This window comes from Sus scrofa, chromosome X, assembly GCF_000003025.6.
Source record: "Sus scrofa isolate TJ Tabasco breed Duroc chromosome X, Sscrofa11.1, whole genome shotgun sequence".
In the NCBI taxonomy this organism is placed as follows: domain Eukaryota; kingdom Metazoa; phylum Chordata; class Mammalia; order Artiodactyla; family Suidae; genus Sus; species Sus scrofa.
The window spans coordinates 69478105-69504217 of NC_010461.5; the positions used below are offsets into that span (position 1 = coordinate 69478105).

General features: G+C 33.3%; 1 protein-coding gene across 4 annotated transcripts in view; it reads left to right on the top strand.

Annotated features, from left to right (window-relative positions):
- The window catches only part of DACH2 (dachshund family transcription factor 2), a 561187-nt gene that overhangs the window by 340674 nt on the left and 194400 nt on the right, over nt 1–26113 (top strand). For all 4 annotated transcript variants that reach the window (XM_021079680.1, XM_021079681.1, XM_021079682.1 and 1 more), the window contains one exon: nt 19718–19849. In XM_021079680.1, the coding sequence (XP_020935339.1) occupies nt 19718–19849 (132 nt within the window). The remainder of the gene's footprint in view (nt 1–19717; nt 19850–26113) is intronic.

Genomic DNA, 26113 nt, shown 5'->3' on the forward strand with positions numbered 1-26113 from the left:
AGTTCACTTCCCCTATCTGAAAAATAACAACTTTGAATTCCTTTAGGATTATTGGGAGAATGACTTGAGACAATGTATGTTTTAAAAACTATCATATTGCCAGACCGTTTATGAGCTCAGTGAATATTATTTTGTTGTTTTGTAGTTCAGTGAAAAATACACCCTATATTTTGTTACTTGTGAATAAAAAAGAAAATGCAAGAAAGAGTGCCTATTTTACAAAAGCTTTTCTTTGTTTTCTTTTTCTTTTTTGGCTGTTCCCTCGGCAAATGGAAGTTCTTGGGCCATGTATCAAATCTGAGCCCCAGCTGCAGCAATGCTATATCCTTAACCCACTGTGCTACAGTGGGAACTCATTCTGTGTTTTCTTTGTTTTTTCTATATTTACTTCATAGAGATATTAAATGGATAAATATATCTTACATAGTATATATTCTTGTTGAAGTGAGCCAAATTTATATTGGTCTACTTTGTAGAAATTTTCTCATGAATAAATAATATTATATATGTGAATATGTTTTATTTAAACTATGAATCTATATGTAGATGCAAATTGTCATTAATATTGATTAAAAAGACAGATGATAATATACAAAGATAAAAGGCATAGTTTTGTTTCAGATTTTTCATAAGTAGTTTTATCTTTTTATACTTTACATTAGATTTCTTATAATTATCTGCCTTATATTTCATCTAGCTGTCAATTATACTTAAGTTACTTGGAAACACATGACTTTTTAAATTGAATGTTTTGGCAATTTGGTTAAGGAAGAAGAATGTATAATTGCTGATTTTTAACAACTACACAGAATTTCACAGTAGAATTGGCTTATTTGCAATGTTTTTTACTTTACTTACCACATCTATTTGCTCATTTTCTAAATGTACACAGAATCATTTCTCATGAGTTCTAGCTTTTTAAGTCTCAAACTTTCTTTCATGTATTTTCCCCATACCGTCCAGGAATTCATATCAATTTATAATTTCTATGAAAATACACTTGATAGTGTACAGTGAATTTCCTTCACTAGGAAAATTATTTGTATATGCTGGGAAAGAAACTTGATCATCAAACATAACCAGGATCTCCCTCCCTAACATATTTTTGAAAGAAAAAGAAGATGAAATATCACACACCTGTTTGAATAGATCTTTTAGGAACCTTTCCACATTTTATTCTATGTAAAAATTTCCTTTGATAAAAACCATGTCTGTTAAGTTGAATATCTATGGTTTAGACTTGGGCATCTGAGCTACATATTTAATTTTCTGTACATTAGTCAAATATATCTGAAAACCAGAAAAGCATACCCAGGCAGATATTCTGTGTGAATTTCTTTCTACTGAAGTCAGCAGGGAGAAGGGAGAATATGGGAGAAATGTTTTTAACATAGTGTTCTAAATACCTGTAGAATTCATCAATCTATTTACCTGAAGATTATCTACCTATAAGGAAGAAACTGTTTTGAAAATCATCTTATGTGCTCTGTGGCGTTAACAACACAACTCTTGAAATTTCTTCAAGCCATAGATCCTGACTGACATTGCTATTAAATAAGCCATGGTCCTCAGGATTTGAGATACTGCATAATACCCACCTATCATCCTATCCTCACTGAAACTGTACAAGCGAATGCTGAATGAACAGAAAGATACAGTATCAGTTGCACTTGGGCTGATAGTACAGTGTTTCCCCTTAGTCATTGTACCATGAAATGCTGCATTACAATCACTCCGATAGCTTAATCACATTAAAGAAATGAAAACACTTTTTAAATTCTGCTAATGTGGGCATGCATTAAATACTTACAGCACCAACTCATAATAAACAAAGACATTACAGTGCAGTTGGAAGGTAGATGTGAGGAGAAATAATGTTCTATTTGTTAATGCTCTAGCAGCTGAAATATAAAATATTCCATTGTGTCAGTCAAATAGATTAAAAATGTTTTCATTAGCCACAAATTTCTATAATTTTTATTGTAAGAAATATTTTAAACTCAGCTGAACTTAATTCACTCTTTGATATATATATCCACTGAGTTTCTAATGACTAATTTTTTTCCCAGCAAAATTGCAGCAAAAGTACAATATGTCTCTTCTTTTTTACTGGCTGCTTTACACAGGTCGCAAATTTTAACTCTGATAAGGGAAATATAACCATGATTGAAAGATGACTTTTCAAACTTATGCAATCAAATTTCCATAGAATTAAAGTGGTTTAATTTTGCTTTATTTAGATCTTCAGCGATTGAAATGTTCCATTTTCCTTTCCCCCCACCTCCACCGTTTAACAATAAAGGTAAAATAATTCCAGTTAGCTGTTAAATGTTCCTTTATTGTCATATCTTTTAAAATGAAAAATCTAGTTACCTCTGAATTTGTATATAGACAAAGGACATGGACTTGAATGGTCTCTTGTCTTCAATCAGGTAATTGCTGAGACTGTCAATTGTGTCAGTTGTGGTTCCCTGTCACTTTTAGGATTAGAGTTGGCTGATTGTTTTGAAATATGGAAAATAATTCTTCCTGGGCAACATGGACAGCAACCTTCCCTAGCTTCCTCACCACCATTCCCATAAAAAGGGCATCAGAGAAGATAGCCACTAAAAGTTAATGATATGCTTTCTATCTTTTACATGCTTCCCCCTACTACAACTTTTTTCCTTGAAGGATGGAAACAACACCCTCAGTGTTTCCCTGACACATTGATCTGTTTTTTCCTTTGAAACCAGAATGCCAAACATGTTGTAAATCCTCTGAGTCTCAAAAGTATTTAAATCTGAGCCTTTTCTCCTCAGGATGTTTAAATTTTGATTTGTTCCAGAGAACAGTTAGAAAGTTCTTTTGCTATTTTATCCACTGTGACTTCTGTTTGTGATTGAGACAGACTGCAAAAGGGCTAGGTGGAGGACTGAGGAGTAGGAGCAGTGCAGGAGGGGAAGAAATAGCACTGAATAATCTTTTGACAAGCAAGGAAAATAAATGGAAGGAGATAGAGAGGATATCCTAATTTACCCCATGTTTTTCAAAGACAAGTAGATTTGCAAGGACCTCCAATTCTGGGTATCTGTCAGTTTTCAGTACAGAGAGTCCTTAATCTTTTTGATTGATAGCCACCTTTTAGAGGCTAGTATGACATAGGAACTATGGGTTTGTCTTTTAATAAAGTTGAAATGTTTAAGATCTGTTAACAAGAGGCTGTTATATATGATGTTTCCTTTGATTTTTGTTTTCTAAAATCACTTGCTAATCTATTAATTTGAAAGCTCAAGCTTCTCATAAGAGTCACTAATCTTTGTGGTGATCATTTTATTAAAAAAATACACTGGGTAAAGTCTTTTGATAGATGATGAGAAACTGTCACCTAGAAATCTCTTGTTCTTTTTAAGAAAGCATTATAAAATGTAGATACTTAGAGACAGCTTGCACCTGCTAAGAGAAATGGCACATTGAGAAAGTTATTAGGATAATTCAAGAAATAATACACAATATCCTAAACTGCCAGGGTGATAACCTGTAAGCTTTTAACAAAAATTAATTTGGGGAGGCATGAATATCTAGGCAAGTGGTGGATAAATTAAATAGTATAAATTTTCCCCACATCACAAATAATGGCCCATATATAAGCCTATCTAAATTATTGGCATAGTTTTAAGAATCACTTACTTTATGTAACTAAGGAAATGAGCTTTGTTTTTGTTCTAGCATTTTAATAATTAAAGAGCATCATGGAAATGATAGAACTTTGGAATTAGATAAAGCTTGGTCAGAGCTCTGCCTTATTACTTATTCACTATATGATTCGACTCAAGCTAATCATTCTCTTTCTTTTTTTTTTTTTTTTTTTTGTCTTTTTAGGGCTGCACCCACGGCATGTGGAGGTTCCCATGCTAGGAGTCGAATCGGAGCTACAGCTGCCGGCCTACACCACAGTCACAGCCACGCAAGATCCAAGACCCGTCTGTGACCTACACCTCAGCTCAAAGCAACATTGGATCCTTAACCCACCGAGCGAGGCCAGGAATCGATCCCGCAACCTCATGGTTCCTAGTCGGATTCGTTAACCACTGAGCCATGGCGGGAACTCCTAATCATTCTCTTTCACTCTCATTTTATTCATCTGTATCATTGGCATAATAGTCCTTCCATTTTCATAGAGTTGTTTTTAAGATTACATGAGATAATGTATATAATGTTCCTAAAGGGTGCTTTACATATAGTAGTGGGTGTTCAAGAATAGTTATTTTTCTATTTTACATTGGTTCTGTCCAATAATGAGCTATAAAGTAACAATAAAACTTTTCCAGTTCATAGAAAATCTATATTCAAAATGTACTTAAAATTAAGAAGTCTCTTTGCTATTTACAAATCTGTAATGCCTTCAATGATGCTTTTCTTTCAAGAGAATTTAATAGGAAAATTTTGGGTTTTGAGCTCTCTTTTACATTTCTTGAAAATATATCATGGATATCATATGATAGTGGCACTTATAGATGAAGAAAATGTGTTTATAAATGTTATTGTAATACCGGCTAACAAAGTAGAAATCTGTTCCACTAAACTTTGCTAAAAACCAAAGTAATATGGAGCTATTAAAGCCTCAAGAAGAAAGCTAATTCATTTCAGTCATGATATCACCTAAAACTGAAGTATTATATAAAAGCTAAACAATGCCAAATGGATTTGGCTGAGATCAAAAGCCAAACCTATTTCTTTTCTTTCATCTTCAGTGTTCCATTTCCTGGGAGTATGACCTTAGTCAAACATCTATTAAAGTTAGCTTTTGATCTCAACCCCCTTTTGGGGTAAAAAAAATGTCAATCTTTAAATTTTTCTTCTAGAGACAATCACTCTATTGTGTTTTAATGTTCCAGTAGTGTGTGAGTAAATAGGATTCTCTGATATATGTGATAGAAGACTGGTTAAATGGGACAATCATTTTGGTGTCAGAGACAAGTATCAAAAGGAAGCATTCTTCAGAAGCTATTAACTGGAAAAAAAATCCCCCCCAGGTCAGTGAAAACATGTTAACTGGTCAGTCTGCTGCCTTTTTAGGTCCTTTGATGAAAATGCCTTGTAATTTGATAACAGGTGCTCATTATAATGTAATTTTCTGCTCACCAGCCATAGCTACTCCATGACTAATCAGGGAAAACTTTTTTTTTTCTTTAGATATATTTTTAAATGAAAACTTTGTGTTAAAAATATCTTAAAACAACTAGGAAGGCTTATACATTTTTTCATTCTTCCTTTCACCTATTAAGAAAATTATAAGGCAATTTCCATGATATATTAAAGACAAAAGAGACATGACAACACATGGTGACTAGTTGAATTAAACAGAAAAATGGTATTTGATATCAGTGTATATATGTGTGTGAGTAGTGTTTACCCATATGTGTGACTACTTTCTGAGTATTGAGAATCTTTATACACTCTAAGTCTCTTTCTCCAGAATACTACATTCATTAGACACACTTTATCAATATTGCCTACTGCAAGGCAATACTCTAGAGTCTGCTATGAGTACAAAACTGAGTAAGACATGGTCAGTGACCTACATTAACCTTCACAATTTTATTTTTGGTAGATAGCAAGATCTACTTGTAAATGTAATCATAATAAGGCAGAAGGTGATAAATATGTTCATATAAATATGTCTATGTAAAGTACTGTGGAAATGTTCAAATAAGAGAATTATTTCCAATTTCAGGAATTTAAAAAAGCTTTTTGGAGTTGATAAAACTTAAGTTGTACTTTAAAGATTGTCTAGGCTGTAGTGGTCAAGACAGGAATGAAAGCATTCCAGGCAAAAAGGACAATCTACAAAGGTAGGAAGATGAGCTAGTGCTGTATGGGTAAGAGAATGTTCAGTCTGGTTATAGTATGGGGTATATGATGGGAAAAAATGTGAAGCTTCACCTATAGAGGTGGGTGGGGGCAGATTGTGTGACATTGTAAATAATAGATTAAGAGTTCTGAACTTTATTTTACAGGCAGTGGTGGACCAGTAAATTTTCTGTGGGTGGGAAATGTGAAAATGCTACTATTAAGAAAATATCACTGATAAACAAGAGAGTATGGGATGGACTGGAGGGGGGAAGAATTGTAGGCTGGGAGATACTTAAGAAGTTCTTAAGTAGCATATCTAAGAAGGAATGTAGAACTATAAAGAAGTGATTGACTAGTGGTTGCCAAGGGGGAAGGAGAGGGAGTGGGATGGACTGGGAATTGGGGATTAATAGAAGCAAACTGTTGTCTTTGGAATGGATAAGCAATGAGATCCTGCTGTATAGCACCAGAAACTATATCTAGTCACCTATGATGGAGCATGATATTGTGAGAAAAAGGAATGTATATGTGTATGTGTGACTGGGTCACCTTGCTGTACAGTAGAAAATTTACAGAACACCGTAAACTAGGTATAATGGAAAAAAAACCTTTAAAAAAGTGATTGTGAAATTCTTAATTCATATTACAGAATCAAGATAGCCCTTTTAGATTCATAGTGTATGAGTTTGTAGGAATGCTCTTTAAAATCTGCTTAGAAAATTAATGCTGTGTTTGAAATTACTGGTACAAGAAATTCAAATGAAAGAAGTGAAATGCACTTTATCTATAAAATCTGATTATCTCATGTGGGACTTTCTAAATTTCCTGTGCTCTAAATTCAATTGCAACCAGCCAGAGGAAACTTTTTTTTAATGTGTCAGTCTTCCTAAGTAAGACCCATGGCAGTTTTTTTTTTTTTTGTTTTGTTTTGTTTTTTTAAGATGCTGTTCCTTAAAAAAAAAAAAAAGTAGAGAATAATAACTTGTTAAAAAGAGTTTAATTTGACAGAATTGAAGGGGCTTCATTACTAGGATAACCACTAACAAGAATGGTGATATAGATCATGTTGAAGTGATACCATTAACTAGAGAAGGCCCATGATTTATGCCAATCTGTTTGTTCAAATTACTAGTCTTAATGGAAAAAATCTTCCAACAATTATCGAAGACCTAGGAGAATAACAAAGGAAAAGGAACAAATAAATCGAAATGAAAGGGAATAAATAGATCATAGTTTGGCAAACTGGAATCAGGGATAATGTTTCTGTTCTCATTTGTTGGTTCTGAACATAGTATCTTATTCACAAGAGCAAAAGCCAAGGACATTCACAAGCTACAAAAGGTAGGGTTCCTTGTCTCATCATCAAGATGATGTAGTGTTCCTAATATTTTGCTGGACTGTTCCATCATCATCTCTCTCCCAGCTGTGTATGTTTGTTTGTCTCTAGCCATAGCAGTTTTGAAGTCAGACGTATTATTACCAAGTGTTTGGAATTCTGACTGAAGAAAAGGTTAGGAAAGAGATAAATTTTTTTATGGCTTTTGTTTCATCTGATCCATTTGAATTAGTGTGCCCCTTTAGCAACCTCAAGCTATTGTTTGATGTAGAAAAAAATGGTTTGTATCTCTTTCTGAATTTATGGCTAATAGGACTGTGACAGAATTCAGGAAACCAGAAAGAATGTGCCACCTTATAAGTCATTCATTAGCCCGCAGCTCTATGCAGAATCATTTTTATTGTGTGTGCATGCTTGTGTACGTGTGTGTGTGTGTGTGTGTGTGTGTGTGTATCCTCTATCAGTGATCTAACCTAATTATTAAATTTTGAATTATTTTTCTATCACCTAAGCACTAACTACTACATGTCAGATAACGATGCTTTCGAGCAGGTTGTATAGAAGTCAGAATTCTCCTTTGTAACTGTATATTCGATTGGGCCATGATGAAATATTGGATGCCTGTAGTTCAAAAACATGTCATCTTCATGTCTTAAGTGAAGATAATATTCTCCACAATAATTTTAGGAGAAAATCATGCCCACTGGATATTTTTTTAATGTTGGATGGCAATACCTAATAATCCCTAAAAACCCTGCCCATCCTGGCAATGAAGTTGCTCTCAGAAAAAAGACAGCTCTATTTACAGTAAAAGTTCATATGATGTAGAAGGATTTTTGGCCACATCAACACTCTGACAGCCAGATTTTTCTGGCCCTAGAAATTTAGTGAATGTAATTTTAATCTGGAAATAATAATACCAAAATATTTTATTATATTTGGTTATTAAAATGTAATAGATTAGTGTGTTTCAAAAGTGACAAAAGTCTTGAGTTATCACTGCATTTTTATGAGTCAAAGTAAAGTAAGCTTTAAAAAATAATCTTGCCGGAGTTCCCGTCGTGGCGCAGTGGTTAACGAATCCGACTAGGAACCATGAGGTTGCGGGTTCGGTCCCTGCCCTTGCTCAGTGGGTTAATGATCCGGCGTTGCCGTGAGCTGTGGTGTAGGTTGCAGACACGGCTCGGATCCCACGTTGCTGTGGCTCTGGCGTAGGCCAGTAGCTACAGCTCCGATTAGACCCCTAGCCTGGGAACCTCCATATGCCGCGGGAGCGGCCCAAGAAATAGCAAAAAAGACAAAAAAAAAAAAAAAAAAAAAATCTTGCCGAATACCTTGTGTCCTTTGAAGATTCAAGAATAAGAACGCATGGTATCTATTTACTCTCCCTTGTAACTCATATAACAAATGTTCATGTTGTTGTTAATTGTTTCAGGTAGCTTCAAATAATTACACATTCTGATAGCTAATAGATACATAGTTTCAATATTTATATTTAAAACACGTAGGAACATATACATATAATTGAATGAAGGTTATTATCATAGTGGGCATAATTTAGACTTTCTTCCTTGTCTGTATTTCTGCAGAGGTTTAGATTAATCTCTTTAAAGTTTTAGATTTAAAAGAATTAGCATTTGCATTTATTTAAATATAATACAAACAGAAGCCTCTGAGATGTGAACATAAGTTTATTTATATCAATACACCTATGGTTAACTTCATGTTCTCCTTAAATTGAGATTAAAACTAATTCTGTTTCAGATTTTTTCACATAACTATGTTCAATATAACATATTGCTTTGCCTTCTAAAACAGATGCTTGATGTATACTGCTTCAGTAAGCAAAAGCAAAAGCATAAGCTGATGATAAGGAATGGCACCATGCAGACTATCGCCTTTGGAATGGATTAGCAATGAGATCGTGTTGTGTAGCACTGGGAACTATGTCTAGTCACTTATGGTGGAGCATGATAATGTGAGAAAAAAGGAAGTATACATGTATGTGTAACTGGGTCACCATGCTCTACAGTAGAAAAAAAATGTATTGGGGAAATAAAAAAGAAAAAAAAAGAATGGCACAATCAGACAGTAAAAGAGTAAAACAAACTTAACTGTTAGCAGTTTCAAGTATTTGAGTGAACCATCTCTTTGCCCATTTCTCATTTTTGTTGTTATGTCTTGGCAGGAAGTCTAGGCAGAATATGATTGTGGAGAGAATGCAAAATAGACCTACTACTAGAGAATTAGCATTGTTGAACAAGTCAAGTAGTCCTTTTTCTTCCTCCTAATGGTTTCCCTTCATGATGCTCCTTTGGTTATTCTGCATTCATTTACTGGGCACCACCAAGTACCCACTACTATGTCAGACACCAAGAAATGAAAGAGTTAAGAAATGATACAAAAAAAAAAAAAAAAAAAGGAAAAAACAGGAGTTCCCATCATGGCTCAGTGGTTAACGAACCTGACTAGTAACCATGAAGTTTTGGGTTCTATCCCTGGCCTCGCTCAGTGGGTTAAGGATCCAGCATTGCTGTGAGTTGTGGTGTAGGTTGCAGACACGTCTCGGATCCTGTGTTGCTGTGGCTGTGGCGTAGACCTACAGCTACAGCACCAATTTGACCCCTAGCCTGGGAACCTCCATATGCTGTGGGTGCAGCCCTAAAAATACAGAAGACAAAAAAAAAAATGCTACAAAAAAGAATAATACATAGTTTCTCCCAGTAAGGGGCTTTAAGCCTAGGTAAGGGAGACATGAATAACATATAAAATTAATGTATGGCAAGTCAATAAATGGTTATGTAGGAAGTAATTTTTCCATGTAGACTGAAAGTGAACAGTGGGTTGAACCTCATATTTTTAGAAACATTTTTAGAGCAGTTTTAGGTTTACAATAAAGTTGAGAGGAAGGTACAGAGATTCCCCATATAACCCCTACATCCACAAATACATAGCCTTCTCCATTGTCATTATTACTCAGCAGGATGATACGTTTGTCACCAAGGGTAAACCTACACTGACACATCATTATAACCCAAAGTCCATAGTTTACCTTAGAGTTCATTGTTGGTGTTGTGCATTCTGTGGGTTTCGGTAAATGTATAATGACATATATATGCATCATCATTATATCATGCAGTATTTTCACTGCCCTAAAAATGCTGTGCTCTGTTTTTCCTGCACCCCACTGATCCCTGACGACCACTGATTATTGTTTCAGTAATTTGGCCTTTTCCAGAATGTCATATAGTTGAAATCGCACAATATGTAGCCTTCTTAGACTGGCTTTTTTTTCACTTAGTAATATGCATTTAAGCTTCCTCCACGTCTTTTCATGACTTGCTAACTCATTTGTTTTTAGCCTTGAATAATATTCCATTGCATAGATATACCACATTTTATTTATCCATTTACCTACTGAAGACATCATGATTACTTCCATGAGCCTCATTTTTAAGACAAGAATATTGATTCTGAGAGATGGTAAAGTGACTCAGGCATATAGCTAGCTATAGATAAATCCTATTTTCATATCCAGCCCTTCTGATTCCTCTTGCAGTATTTTTACATCATAATTTGGGCCAGATAATCACTCTCCTTGCAATTTTCTCAGGTCTTTCTTGATGTTATATATTAATCTTGATTATCATAAATATTCAGATTATCTTAAAATGCAGGTGTTTTGACCAATCAACCTTTCCAGATGGTTTGCTGGATTTAATTTTTTAATTTAAGTAGTATATTAATGTTTAGGATGTAAATGTCATAATGTTGAGTACAAACAACAAAGAATCAGTATAGTATCTCTCTGGGCAACAGAACATGGCAGATTTTGAGACCGATTATCTGGAAGAGTTGAGAAATCATTGCACAGTTCATTCTCTGGTATATATTCGGGAAAAGCAGCTTCTTACAAGCCATGAGTGACAGTGATCTTCAGGAAGCCAATTACCTTTCTGGAAGGTGGTTTGTTATCAATGTTTAATATTCTCATAGTGGCAATTTAATACCTTTTAATGAACACAAAATCCAGATGAATTTCTATTACACAGAGATTATCATGGCAGCTTAATTTTAGACCAAATAGATTTTTAATTTCAGGCTAAGTTCCCATTTATTATATTTAAAAAGAAAATGGGTAGGAAGTATTCCTCCTGAATTTGCTTTATAAACAAAATGTATTTTATTTTATCCAATTTTGAAATGTATTGCTGGTTTTTCCACACAGGCAAAATTAGTTTTCCAGAAAGCAGTAGGAATACAAGTTGTATAGCTATGGTGAGCAGAACAAAACATGTAGAAAAAATGGAATTCCACAAAAATCACCATTTTTTATTATTAATATCCTCAGTGAGAAGTCTTAAAGTATGTCTTCCTAAATTCATCTTCTTATTTCCTGAAATGCATATTTCAAAAATGCATTTAGTAAATTGAATTTCCTTTTCAGTCTGGAAGCTATCTTAAGGCAAACTTGATTTTTGCTATAAATTTGAAGTTGGCTAGGTTTGTTTCTCTTTCTCTCCTATTAGTTCTGTTAATACTAATCTCCCTTATTTTTATTTATTGGTGATACCTGCTGCAGAGCAATACCGAATCATCTAAATGTAGGCTTCACTTCAATTGATTATTGTTATTATTGATTTGCAAATCAACATTGAATTGAGTTAATGTATCATTTTTTCAGCTTTATTATAAGAATGTAACTATTTTCTGTGGCTGTTTCTATAAATTATAGATAACATGATATATACTTTATTGTATATATTCTTGTTAGCACCATTGTTAGAGTCAAGCACATTTCAACCAGAAATTAACTGTGGTTAACATGTTTGAACTGAAACTCAAATACTTCCTTTGAGCAACTATGGAATAAAAATAGCCACAAATTTGGCAGTAAGCCAGAAGTTGATAATTTTTTTTCTTTTATATACTTGTTCTCTGTTTTTTGACTTATAAGAGATCACTGACTTGACTGAAAATGTTTTCTTTTGCTCAGATAAAATGTACAATTTTAAGAATTTTAATAATACAATTTGGTGGCATTTAATACATCCACATTGTTGAGTAACCATCATCAAAATATGGACTCCTCCACAAGTTCACATTTTACCTTTATGCAGTGGCCATGGGTAATTTTCTCTACTTTGTTCTAATTTTAACATGTGAGGTCTTGAAGCTAACACCCAAATATGTTTCTTTTTTTAAAATTAAAATTGTTTTTTACTGTTGTGACATTGTTTATAACAATGTGCATTGTTTATGTGTTATGTGCATATTATAATTCTACTTCTGTTTACCCTGCATTGTGCTCACCACACAAAATTCTGTTTCCATTGGTCACAGTACAGTTGATCCCCTTTGCCCATTTCATTCTCCCTCCAGCCTTCCCCTCAAGTAACTCCTCTGTTCTCTGTATGTGTTTGGATTGGTTTGGTCTGTTCATTTATTTTGTTTTTCACTCTACAATGAATTTTTTTACCTTTTAAAATTAAAGTACATTTAATTTACAATGTTGTGTCAATTTCTGCTATATGACAAAGTGACCCAGCCATTCATATATATATATATATATATATAATTTTTCTCATATCATTGCTGTATAGTAGGGCCTCATTGCTTATCCATTCTAAATGTAATAGTTTGCATCTACTAACCCCAAACTCCCAGTCCATCCCATTCCCTCCCTTCTCCCCCTTGGCAACTGCAAGTCTAGTCTCCATGTCTGTGAGTCTGCTTCTGTTCTGTAGATAGGTTCATTTGCACCACATTTTAGATTCCACATATAGATGGTATCATATGGTATTTGTCTTTCTCTTTCTGACTTACCTCACTTAGTATGAGACTCTCTAGTTGCATCCATGTTGCTACAAATGGTATTATTTCATTCTTTTCTATGACTGAGTAGTATTCCATTGTGTATATGTACAAAAATCTTCTTAGTCCATTTATCTGTTGATAGACATTTAGGTTGTTTCCATGTCTTGGATGTTGTGAATAATGCTGCTATGAACATAGGGGTGCATGTATCTTTTTTAATGAAATTTTTGGCTATATGCCCAGGAGTAGGATTGCTGGGTCATATGGTAGTTCCATATTTAGTTTTATGAGACACTTCCACACGTTTTCCATAGTGGTTGTACCAATTTACATTTCCTCTAACAGTGAAGAAGGGTTCCATTTGCTCCATACCCTCTCCAGCATTTGTTATTTGTAGATTCTAAAATGTCAAGAATCTCCTTGAGACTAAATAGAAAAAGCAAAATAAGTTGACTAGTGAAACAGTATTGAAACTGACTTTGGTATGTGAAATGTTAGATTTAATTATTTCTCTGGTTTATTGAATTTGATACACATCTGAGAGACCATATTTCATAGACTAGCAGGTAGATTTCTTATCTGGTTAGGATGGTCTACTTGAAGAATTCCTGCTCTTAAGGATGGCTGTGGAAGGAGGATGCTGTAACTGTTCTAAGGTTCCTGCATTCCTGGGCTAACTAGTTATGGGAACACCTACTCTTGTAGTAATGTTAGAAATTTGAGATATGTTGTCACCCTTAATCTATGTATAATCTTAATCTGCACGCTTTCTCCTAGACTGACAATGAGGTTTTCTGGGAGTGCCATTGCTGATTTTAAAATCAGACCAATGGGAGGTCAGTGTTACAAGACGTTAGAAATTATATCGACATGTCTACACTATAGCACTCAATTAAAATACTCAAGTAAGTTACCTAAGGATGTGTATAATCTACTAGAAGTTATATATACTATTAGAAATATTTATATAGCTCAAATTTTCATAAATAAGAAATGGTCTATTGAGGGATACCAAAACCATAATTAAAAATTGCTAGTGATTATGTTTAAAAATATGCAACATTTCCAATTTAAAATGATATCACTAAAGACAAGTATAACTGATGATTACTCAATGAAATAGTTAACATTATGTAAACTGTTAAATTTCCTTATATCTCTCTATATAACTTAAATTCAAATACAAAAAAAATAGTGCCCCAGTAGTTGAAGTTAAGCTTGCAGCCAAGTTAAAAAAAATGATTTACAGCAATATTTCTCAAACTGTGTTCTATGAAGTATTAGCATCTTATGAGCTATTAATAGGTATTTGATGAAAATTCCCTTAACAAAAAAAGTTTAGAAAATGTAGTATGCTCTCTGCCTCTTTTGGAAAATCATAATACATATTAGGATATTATAGGTTTTGAAAATATCTTCAGTAAAGCACTGGAGTTTAAATCCTAAGTTCTAGGTCTATTAGCTATGTGATATTAGACACATTCAGTTTCTGTCACTCAGTTTCCTTATCCAAAAAATAGAAATAATGATGGTACTTCCCTTTGAAGTTTTTTTGTGAATATTAAATAAGTAAATATATAAATAACTTAACAATGATTTGTGGCATATAAAATGTGCCATATGAAGTTCATTATTTTCAACCCAGTATTGCCTCAATTGGTCATAGAATTCCCTTACCTTCCTCACCCAACAATTCTCTTTTAACATTAATGGGACAAAAAGGGCAATGAAAAATAATTTTGAAAAAAGTTGGTCTAAGACATGTTCATTTGGTGTCTCTTTCTTACTTTTAATCTTTTAATGTCAGAAGTAATTGGAGCATTTGAAGAGATTATTAGACTTTCAGACTTCTAAATGCCTTTTATGCATTTTCAGAAAGGTCTACAGGAAAATAAACAGAAACAGTTGCTTGGCAACTTGGAATGTGTCACACACTTCAGGCTATAGGACAGCAGTTTGCTCAAAGCAACAACTAGCTTTCTTTGTTTCTGGTTTGGTTGTGCTCTCTACTATGCTGTGCTACTTGCCCTGTCAGCTCTTACTAATTGTCAACTTTCCAGTCTGACTCCATTCTGAATGGAAAATGCACTGACTTGTATATTCTCCAGTCTGTTGTTTTTGTAGGATAAATGGATCTTTAGCAAAGATTGAGTATATATTCTTTTCATATTTATCTGTAATTCGACAAAGTGTGCAAAATATCCATACCATTCATTATAGCAGATCTCTAGTGTGCACATAATTTGGTGGCTCTGATGATGTCTAGCCAAATATAGCTATTGTTTTAAGAACTTCCCATACCTGTGTTTTGTCAACCTTTCCCTCATAGTCGTAGAGGTGAGTTGAGTAGTTTTAAATTTTGCATCTGTCCCTGAATGGTTATTCTTAATTATTGCGATAATATTTGCTCTTCATTTGGGTGTCCTGTAACTACTTGCATGTGGCTTTTCTGTTCTTTCATTCTTCTATTCTTATATCTTTATGGATTTCCCCTTAGTTACATTCTGAATCTTTTAAGAGTCCAAGTGTTTTTCTGAATAACAGAGTTCAGAGCATAAGCATCTCCTGAGAATGAACCTGAATACTACCTCTGAGAAGATTTATATTTTCCCAGTTGACTTATAGGAAATTTCAAAACTGTTTCCACTAGATTCAACGTGGTATATAACATTAACATTTCACACCACCAGATGTTTCATTATTCATGTTCTAGTACATCATACTTGACCCAAAGCATTTCTGAATGCAAATAACAAACAAGCCAACATGCAGTACTTGACTGGTAAAGTGTAATAATGTGGGAGAGCTAAACGTTTTTCATTTTGGGAAGGATAATATTAATGCAACACTTTGTTAATTTAAATAAATATTATTTTTAAAATATAAAACCGTATTGCAGAGAACTGACTCACCATTTCATTTAATTAATTGTAAACCTCAAGATTTGATCACTCATAGTTCTTTTTAGTTAATTTACTTATTCACAGTTTTGACAGAAAATCATTCAAATTATTATGAAGAGATGGACACAGTATAACCATTAGGAAACTATAAAATTGCCTTAATTTTTGTTCAGTCACTGTTGAAAACCCAAATTCATTTTTTGGTTTTATTCCCTTGTAAAATTTACTACAAACCCATGGATATTTTCCCCACTGCACTTCTAGTTTTAGTACTATAGATCACATAAAGTTTTTGATCTAAGTGCTTGTTTACTAGTGAGAAAGGAATGCAAGAGCAATTTTGCTTTAGAGCATGCACAGGTAATACAAAACTTGGAGGCATGAGAAAACTATATACAAAACCCATCAGGTTAGAATAACTGCTTCATAAAGGACTGTAAAGCATTTAGTCCAACTCCCTGGTTTTGCATGTTGAATAATCTGAAGCCCTGAAAAGGTATATGACACAACTTATTTCTTGTTCTGGTAAGTTACTTATAATGTATCTCAAAAGAAAAATTTTAGAGAGTTTTAAAGAAATTAAAATCAAGATTAAGAAGGTGAAATTTACTGGACAAAGCACTTGAGGTACATGCCAGGAGACATGAGTGTTCATTCTAGCCCTACTGTCTGTGTTATATTAAGTCCCTTACTTTTCCTCTGTAGAACTTAATTTTCCATTTGTAAAATGGAGCGGTTGGTTTAGATATTCATTAAAATTCTTGTATCTCTTAATTAGTCTGAATTGGAGCTTGGATGTTTACTAATGATAATAGTCAATCATAAACATCTGTGTGTGTGTGCATGCACATGAAATTATGATATGTTAGGCACTTTCATATAGTTGTATTGAATTTTAGATTAAAAAGTGAATATAAATGATCATAAGGACTGTACATTACGACTTGGTCAACAATTACAGTGACAAGACATGAACCGATTATGAAAGTAGGTGAACAAGAATGAAAGATGCTGAAGTTACAGAAGTAAATGCTCAAGTATCATAAAATGCAAATGGTGAATATTTTCCCAGTAACACTGAGTCTCTGCGTTTCCAAATCTTTTTCAATCAGTTAAATGTATGTAATTTGTACATAATGTAAAAGTTATCATTTTCAAATTTAGTCCCTGAAAAAGACAACTTTATACTTCCAGATGTTTATGTAAATATCATAGATATTTACCTATAATTATAGTGCTTGCATTTTTAAAGGCATTTTTCTTTCTCATTAAACTTACCATTTTCTACTTGTCTGATTAGCTGAAATTCAGTTCTTAAGTAAAATTTAACTCAGTATCTTCTAAATCAGCTTGCTCTTTTTTGTGTGCTGTTCCAGGGATGCATCTTGAACTTGGTGGCTGCAGAAAGTTTGCTCTTTTAAATCCATCAGTGTTACACTGAGGCACATCCTGAGTTTAAGAATTTTAACTGAACAGCTGAATAAAAGGATAATTTGCTAATGAAATATAAAAAAATAGCATCTTTTCCATTTCTTTCCCCCACATTTGATTATGATTTTAGCCTAAGACATATATGTTCTGATGCTATATTGAGGGCTCAACAAATAGGATTTAACGTTTTCATAAGTTCAAAGTCACTGCAATATAGACTATGAAGCAATATAAGACATATGACTTAGAGTCTAGGACTCTAAGCTTCAAATCAAATGTAAGCAGATATAAAAAGACAACTAACAGTATGAGACTATATGTGATAAGGCGATTGTATCCCTTTACAGATTCTCATTAACTCATATTTGAAGTACTTCAGTACTTAAATACCTCTAGGACCCATCAGGAAACGAGTTTTGCTCTGTATCTTCCCCTGAATAACTTATTTATGACATGTCGCTGGGAGACTGTTTCCTCATCTTCAAAATGAAGAGATGGAAATAGATGTCTCCTAAAATATCTTTATAATGCTATTATACTGATTCTTTACCAACTTAATATTACTTTCTGAATTTGTTCACTGACTTTTTCTTCAGTTATATCATACAGATATCATTAGCTTGAAAGAATGCATAGATATTGGAATTTATCCTTTCTATGAATTAAAAATATGAAAGGACACTTCTCATTAATTCTTAGTTTATAAGATACACATTTTACCTGGAATTTCTTGTCTGTAAGATATTTTGTCAACTTTTAGTTTTCACAACATGTGACTCTATATATTGTTCATAAAAATCCACTATTTATATACCAATAATGAAAAATGGTAATTCAGTAATTATTAGTCAGGATCCATTTCAGAATTGCTAGTCAGAGGAGCTGATGTAAATTTTGGAAAATTTTCCTGATATAATTTTAATTTTGAGACACTCAGCCCTGCAGCTCTAAGCAGGATCCCTTTGTTTAAATCATCACCATCATATTTTTTTTTGGCCAGAGTTATCGTGGATGCTTGTCAGACCGGTTTGGGGATTGGAAATCAGTAACACTAAATATAGCAAGAAAACCTTACATAGAAAAATGTACAAATGTATACCATCATTTTGAACATTAAAGTAATTTTCTTTCATATCCTTTCTTTGCCATGATTCATAGACAAGCTGATATGGTGAAAGGTTTGCTTCATTTGGTGTTTTCCATGCACTGTAAAGAGTGCAGAGGAGTAAAACACAGAATCTCAGCGATTCCACCAAACATACACAGTTAGATGTTCTAGGCTGTACTTATCTTCCCCTTATACTTTTCATAAGGATTCACCTTATCCCTTTGATTATATTTTTCTAATAATAGTAGTTATATTTTCTTTGCAGCAACCAACCAATATGTCCTTTTTTCCCCTTTGACTCGCATTTGCAGGGGAGAATGAGTTTCACTGAATTCTAAGATACTGTTTTAAATTGTGCTAGAATTTTTTTTTTCTTTTGGCCCATGGTACCAGTGAACCAGTAGATGGTTAGGTATTTTGATACCATCTAAAAATAACTTAGTTGAATTCAGATGTTTTTGGAGGGCATTCGTGGAGTATGGATTGATCTATTTTTAGTACCTATCTCTGGGTATACTTCTATGATTTTGCTTGATACAGACTTTCTGGGAGGAAGAATTTCAAACCTAAGCATTCACATTTTATCTTTGGGATATTTATTCCTACTTCTTTGTACCATTACATAGAGTTTTAAAAATTGTCTTATATTAATTCAAAAGAAAGTAATTATACTACAAGGGCTGGCAAACTTTCAGAGGTGGCCTGCTGTGTTTTCATTTATTTGGTTCCTTGGCATGTAAGAAGGAGGCCAGTAAATGGGTATAATTACTACCATAAGCATTCCCTCCCCTTTCCCTTCTGTCTAAGGTAACACTCACACACAAAATAGCCCATTCTTTAGCAGAAGTGCCAACAAGGATATTCTTAAGAAAGTGGTTCATTCTAGCATTTCAGAGTGCTTCCTCTGACAATAGTTTTAGATGGATTTTAATATATCATGAATTCTGTCTAAAACTACTGTCCAGAGCTCTTAACAGACACTAGAACACATTAGCAAGAGCTTTGGAATTTCTAAAATAATATTAATATTATACTCTTTCTTTTATTTGTATTTTGAATTGAGAATTGCACCTATATTCAATATTTTTTTCAGATTTTCAAACTGTCCATTGTAAGAAGTAATAACAGGAGTTGAAAATTACTTTGTTAAAGGATTTTATTCATAAATTAGACTTGGGCTTACTTTTGGCTTATACTATATAGCATCGGCCTGTTAAAGAAATGTATCCAGTTTTCAGGTATATTAAGAAGTGGCCCATGTTTTAAAAGGGATGGTTCTGGTTTTAGGTATAACAGCTGCAGCAATGGCTGAGGCGATGAAGCTGCAGAAGATGAAGCTTATGGCTATGAACACTCTTCAAGGAAATGGAAACCAAAATGGGACTGAATCAGAGCCTGATGATCTTAATTCAAATACAGGTGAGTGTCTTCAGGAATCCAAGGCAGGTGACCCTTGATTTATTCTGGGATGGGAGAAAGAGGAACTGAGGGTAGAAGATAGAATAATATATATACTTTAATTATAATTAGTGACTACAAAAGGATGCTCAACATTATCTCTAACTTATACCTTGAAATTAGAAAACCATTACAGGTCAGAATCCCATTTCAGGAACTATTGAGTTATCTCCATTGTTTTGTTATAGTGGGGTTAAAGTCTAATATTTATGGTGGTAGGTATTGCACCATTTGCTTGCTAAGAGCTGCCTTCTTCAGTTTCACCTCAAGTTTCTTACTTCATTTTTCTCTAAATAATTTACCACTGAAATACAGTTCTGAGAATCCACCTTTGCTTTAGTGGTGTACCACTTTCTTAGATACATGTGGGTGCTGGTGGACTTGAGGCCTAATTGGCAGTGGCTAAAGAGGTAGAACAAGAAGAAAGCAAAGAAAAAAAAAGGAATAAAAGGAGACAAGAGAAAGATGCCTGTGGAGTGGGATGTCTCCTCCATTCTTAGTAATTGTCTTTACTCCTTTACCCTGTGTTAACTGTACCTTGGCTTTGATCACAAGATTACCCTTGAAATCTCTTTTGGAAGTAGGTGGGATTATAACTATCAACATATATGAGTGGATGAATGAATAAATAAATAAATAAACAAATAAATAAATAAATATGTAATTTTAGTGGGGAATGATAAGGGACAACCAAGGATGGTTTTAGGAGCCACAGCCTTCCAATCTACTTTTGCAGTTAAATTTAGTATAATGTGATAGGTGGATAGGTAGTAGCCTTTCTCTCTTCTTTTAGGCTCTTAGAATTTCAAGCATGGTGGGACCTTATTTTGGAGGGAAAAGGAAAGAGGAATCCAAGAGGGAAATTATCAAATCAAATCAGTATGATAAACTCATCTAAAAATGAAGTGTTCTTGGTGAATTACATAGTGAGAATTGGTGTTCAGCTAGTGCTCACAGTGGGGAATCAGTGGAAGCATGTACACTTTTATATTGTGTAAGTTTGAAGTGCACATGATGTTGATTGATGCACTTATATATTACAATATGATTTTCACCATAGAGTTAAATAACACCTCTATAATATTGCATAATTATAATTTTTGTGGTGAGAACTTTTAAGATTGAGTCTTTTAGTAACTTTCAAGTATATAATATAGTATTGTTAATCAAAATCACAATGCTGTGCCTTAGATTCCAGGAGATTATTCATCTTCTATCCCCCATGTTAACTCATTTATTTCTTATGAAATTATTAGAAAAAAGGGAATTTTCAATATTCCCATATTTGTAGATTGGGAAACAGAGGCACAGAGTATTTCAACTTTGCCCATAGTCACAAAGATAGTAGTGGCAGAGCTAAGTTTTAAACCCATAAATGTTTAAGTTTTAAGTGTTTACACTTTCCACGTTATTTTTCTACTTCAACGTTGTTTTGTAACAGGAATTTTGTTTTATTTAACCTCTAGGATAAAAGTTGTTTTTATGATGAAGATACAGTGATAAACTTACCATCAGTTTCCAGTCCTAGCACCTCTCTTAACTCATATTGGCTTTCAGATTTTGCAGTGTCTTAGTTGTAACGAACATTTGACAGGAAGCCACTTATAAATAAAAAGAATTTTTGTACCAACAAGAATTAGTGGGATCTCAAGGAATACTTTGTCATATTTTCTCAGGTATACTAGTTTCTGAAAAAGACTTTCTATAAAACCTCTCTGTTGTTCCTTTATAACACAACAACAAAATTTTTGAGAGATATACTGGCGACCTAATTTCTAACTTAGTAAAGAGTTCATTTTCCTGGCTATCTATAATTTGGCCTAACTCCAGATATCCATCATTGTGAAAAAATAATGTATTAGGTTTACATCTATGTATGTTATGAAGAGATTACAATTTATCCCTAACTTGGTATAATGAAGGTGAGCAGATATAGAGTAATAATGATGATGATAATAATAATATTTAAAGAAAGGTGTCCTTGGGGTTTTTCAGTGTCTATAAATAAACACTACTGTTGTGTATGCAGCTACACACTAGATCCTATAACCAAGTGGTATCCCCTTGGCCATAACTTCCCTGTGGGGAAAAGGAAAGCAGGTGGACCTCAGGAGTCTTTGCCACCAAGTACACCCACTGGTTTTGCCTGCCAGAGACCTTCAGTTTTTGCCAACAGTGACCTCACCTTGTGGAGCTACATAAAATCAACATTGCTGCATCCTCTGTGTCCCCAGATGTGGAGCTTCCAAGGTAACCCACCCAGAGCCAGAGCAGCCATACCTGATCCAGCCAAAGTCCTTATACCCACTTGCAGGTAAAGGTCTTTCCCCACTGAAGTGAAAATCCATAAAGTCTGAAAGAGTTTCTTGCTACCTCAAATGTGTATGGAACATGAAAAAAAAAAAAAAGAAAAGATACCACCAACAAAGGAACACAGTAATTTTTTTAGTAATTGACCCTAGAAAAACGGAGATCTATGAATTAACTGACAAGGAACTCAACAATTGTTTTAAGGAAGCTCATTGAACTATAAGATAATTAAATAACTCATTGAAATAAGGAAAACTATACATGAACAAAATTAGAAGTTCAACAAAGAGATATATAATAAAATAAGAAGCAAGCAAAAATTCTGGCTCTAGGTAATACAATGAAGGAAGTGAGTAGAATGCTTCAATAACAGACTTGGTAAGTCAGATAGGTCATTTTAAATATTCCAGTCAAAGGAGAAATAGGAAAAATGATTGAAAAAGAGAAAGAACACTTACAAGATTCATTAGATACCAGAAAAAGAACTAAAAAGAACCAAATATTGTGGGAGTCTCAGAAGGAGAAAAGCAAAAGGGGGATAAAACTTATTTGAAGAAATAATGGCTGAAAGTTTCCCAAATCTAGGGAGGGAAATTGACATCTACATTACTGAAGCTCAAAAATTTCCAAAGAGGATCAATCCAAAGGAGACTACAGTCTACACATTTTAATCAAATTGTCAAAAGTCAAGAATAGAAAGAGAATTTTGAAAGCAGCAAGGGAAAAGTAATTTATTATTTATGAAGAAACCACCATAAGAGTATAAGCAAATTTCTCAGCAGAAACATTGTAGGCCTGGTGAGAATGGAATGATATATTCAAAGTACTGAAAGAAACAAACTACCAACCAAGAATAATATTACTGCCAAGTTATCTTTTAAAAATGGAGGAAAGAGAAAGTCTTTCCTATATAAATAAAACTTGAGTTAGAACTTGCTTACAATAGATACTTAAAAGTTCTTAAAATTGAAATGAAAACAAGCTAAACAGCATTGTAAATCATATGAATGCATAAATCTCACTGGTAAAAGTAACTATATGGACAAATACAGATTAATGTAGCACTGTAATGGCAGTACATAATGACTTCTAACCCTATTATAAAAGATAAATATTTGTTAATACACAACATAACTCTGACGACAAGAAAGTAAAGTATGTGGGAGAGTAAAAGTGTAGTTTTTGTATTCAATATAAGTTGTTATCAATTTAAAATAAATATTTTAAGTACATATTTTAGATAAGCATTGAGTTAAAGTAAAAACCTGTAATGGATACAAAACAGATTAAGAGAAAATAGTTAAAGCAGATCCCTATCAAAATAAATCAACAAATAACAAAGGAAGACAGCAAGATAAGAAGGGGGGGGCAAAGCAACTTTAAAATAGAAAACAACAATACAGCAATAGTAAATCCTTACCTATCAGTAATTACTTTAAATGTGATTGGATTAAACTCAACAATTAAAAGGCACTAAGTGGCTTAATGGATAAAATCAATAAGATCCAGCAATATGATTAGATTGAAAGTGAAGCAATGGAAAAAGATAAACAATGCAAACATAACCAAAAAACTAAAAGTGGCTATAATTACATTAGAAAAAGCAGACTTTGTCTTAAACTATTTTAGAAAACACAAATATCATTATATAATGACAAAAGTGAATTCAACAGGAAGATATAACATTTATGTGTACCCAATAGAAGAGCACCTAAATGTATAAAGCAAATATGGACAGATGATGGCAGAAATTGACAGCAATACCATAATAGTAGAGGATTTTAATACTCACAATAATGGATAGAGCATTCAAACAGAAAAGCAATAAAGAAAATATTTACTTTAACAACACTATAGACCAAATGGACATAATAGAAACATACAGAACTTTCTACCTAATGTCAGAAGAATACATATTCTTTTTAAGCACACACAGAACATTCTCCTAGATAGATTCCAGATTAGGTCACGAACCAAATTTTAACAAATTTGTAAATATTATATTATACCGTGTATCTTTTCTGACCACAATGGAATGAAACTAGAAATCAATAGTAGCAAGAACTGGGAAAATTTATAAATATGTGGAAAATATTTTACTCTCTTGAACAACACTGAGTCAAAGAGGAAAACAAAATAAAGTTTTAAAAGTGTCTGGAGACAAATGGAAATGAAAACAAAATATACGAAAACTGTGGGATGCAGCAAAAGTAGTACCAAAAGGGAAGTTTTTATTTTAAAAAATACATCATAAAGAAGAAAAATATTAAAAAGACAATCTAATTTTACACCTGAAGGAAGTAAAAAAACTAAGGCAAAAGTTAGCAGAAGGGAGTAAATGATAAATAAATAAAATACATTAAGTGGAGAATTAAAAAGCAATAGAAAAAGTCAGCAAAACTAAGCATTGGTTTTTTGGAAAGAAAAAAGTCAACAAAACCTTAGTTAGACTAAATACAAAAGAGAGAAGATTTAGATAAATAAAATCAGAAATAAAAGAGCTGGTATTACAATGATGCCTCAGAAATATAATGGATCACATAGGATTAATAAACACAATTAATTACCAATAAACTACCTAACCTAGAGGGAATGAATGTATTCCTTGAAATATACAACATGCCAAAACTGAATCAAGAGTAAATAGAAAACATGAATAAATCAATTACTAGTAAGGAAGTTGAATCAGTAATCAAAACTTTCAGAGCCAAAAAAATATTCAGCTTCAGATGGTTTCTCTGGTGAATTTTACAAACACTTAAAGAAGAATTAACTGCAATCCTTTTAACATTCTTTCAAAAATTGAAGAGGAGGGAATGGAATACTCCCAAGCTCGTTTTACAGGCCCAGCATTACACTGATAAACATTTCAGATAAAGATACTATAAGAAAAAAATAAAGACCAATATTCCTGATGAGCATAGTTACATAAATTCTCAATAAAATACTAGCAAACCAATTTTAACAACATATTAAAAGGATCATATACCATGACCAAGAGGGATCCATCCCAACGAAGCAATATTGGTTTAACATATGCAAATAATCAATGTGATACAAAAACATAAATTGAAAGAGTAAAACCACATGATTATGTTAATAGTCACAAAAAAGGCATTTGACAAAGTTCAACATTCATTTATGATTAAAACTCTCAACTGAAAAAAAAGGTATAACAAAATTAACTGACGACATAAAGGCCATATATGAAAAGCCTGCAGCTAATATCATAATCAATGGGGGAAAACATAAGGCTGTCCCTCTATGTACTGGTACAAAGCAAGCATGCCCACTTTAAACACTTCTGTTCAACATAGTACTGGAAGTCCAAGCCAGAGCAATTAGGTAAGAGAAAGTAATAAAATCATTCAATTCAGAAAGGAATGAGTAAAATTATTTCTGTTTGCAGATGACATGATCATATATGCAGAAAACTCTAAAGAGTCAAAAACAAAAAAATCTATTAGAACTAAAAAATGAATTCAGCAAAGTTGCAGTGTACAAAATCAATATATAAGGCATCAATATGGCAGAGTAGAAAGAACACTGAGTTCAATTTCCCTCATAAGCACATAAAAAGTACAATTCCATGTGGAGCAACTGTTGCTGAAAATGTCTTGGGGACTGTCAGAATGGCTTTTCTATGACTAAGGCTATAAAGAGGGATCTACACAGAGTCTGGTAGGAAGGGAGGATAAGTGATCTGGTCAGGTCCCACATCCCTGGCTGGGGACCCAGAAGAGAAGGTGGATATCACAAGCTGTGGGATCCTCTCTGGGGAACAAAAGGTAAGATCCACATATTAGGCACCTTAGCCATAATGTCTGACACTAGGAAGATGAACTCCCTTAGTTTATTTGAAAACCAGTAAGGCTTTCTGGAAAGCCCTAAGAAACCAAGACTCCATTTTTTTTT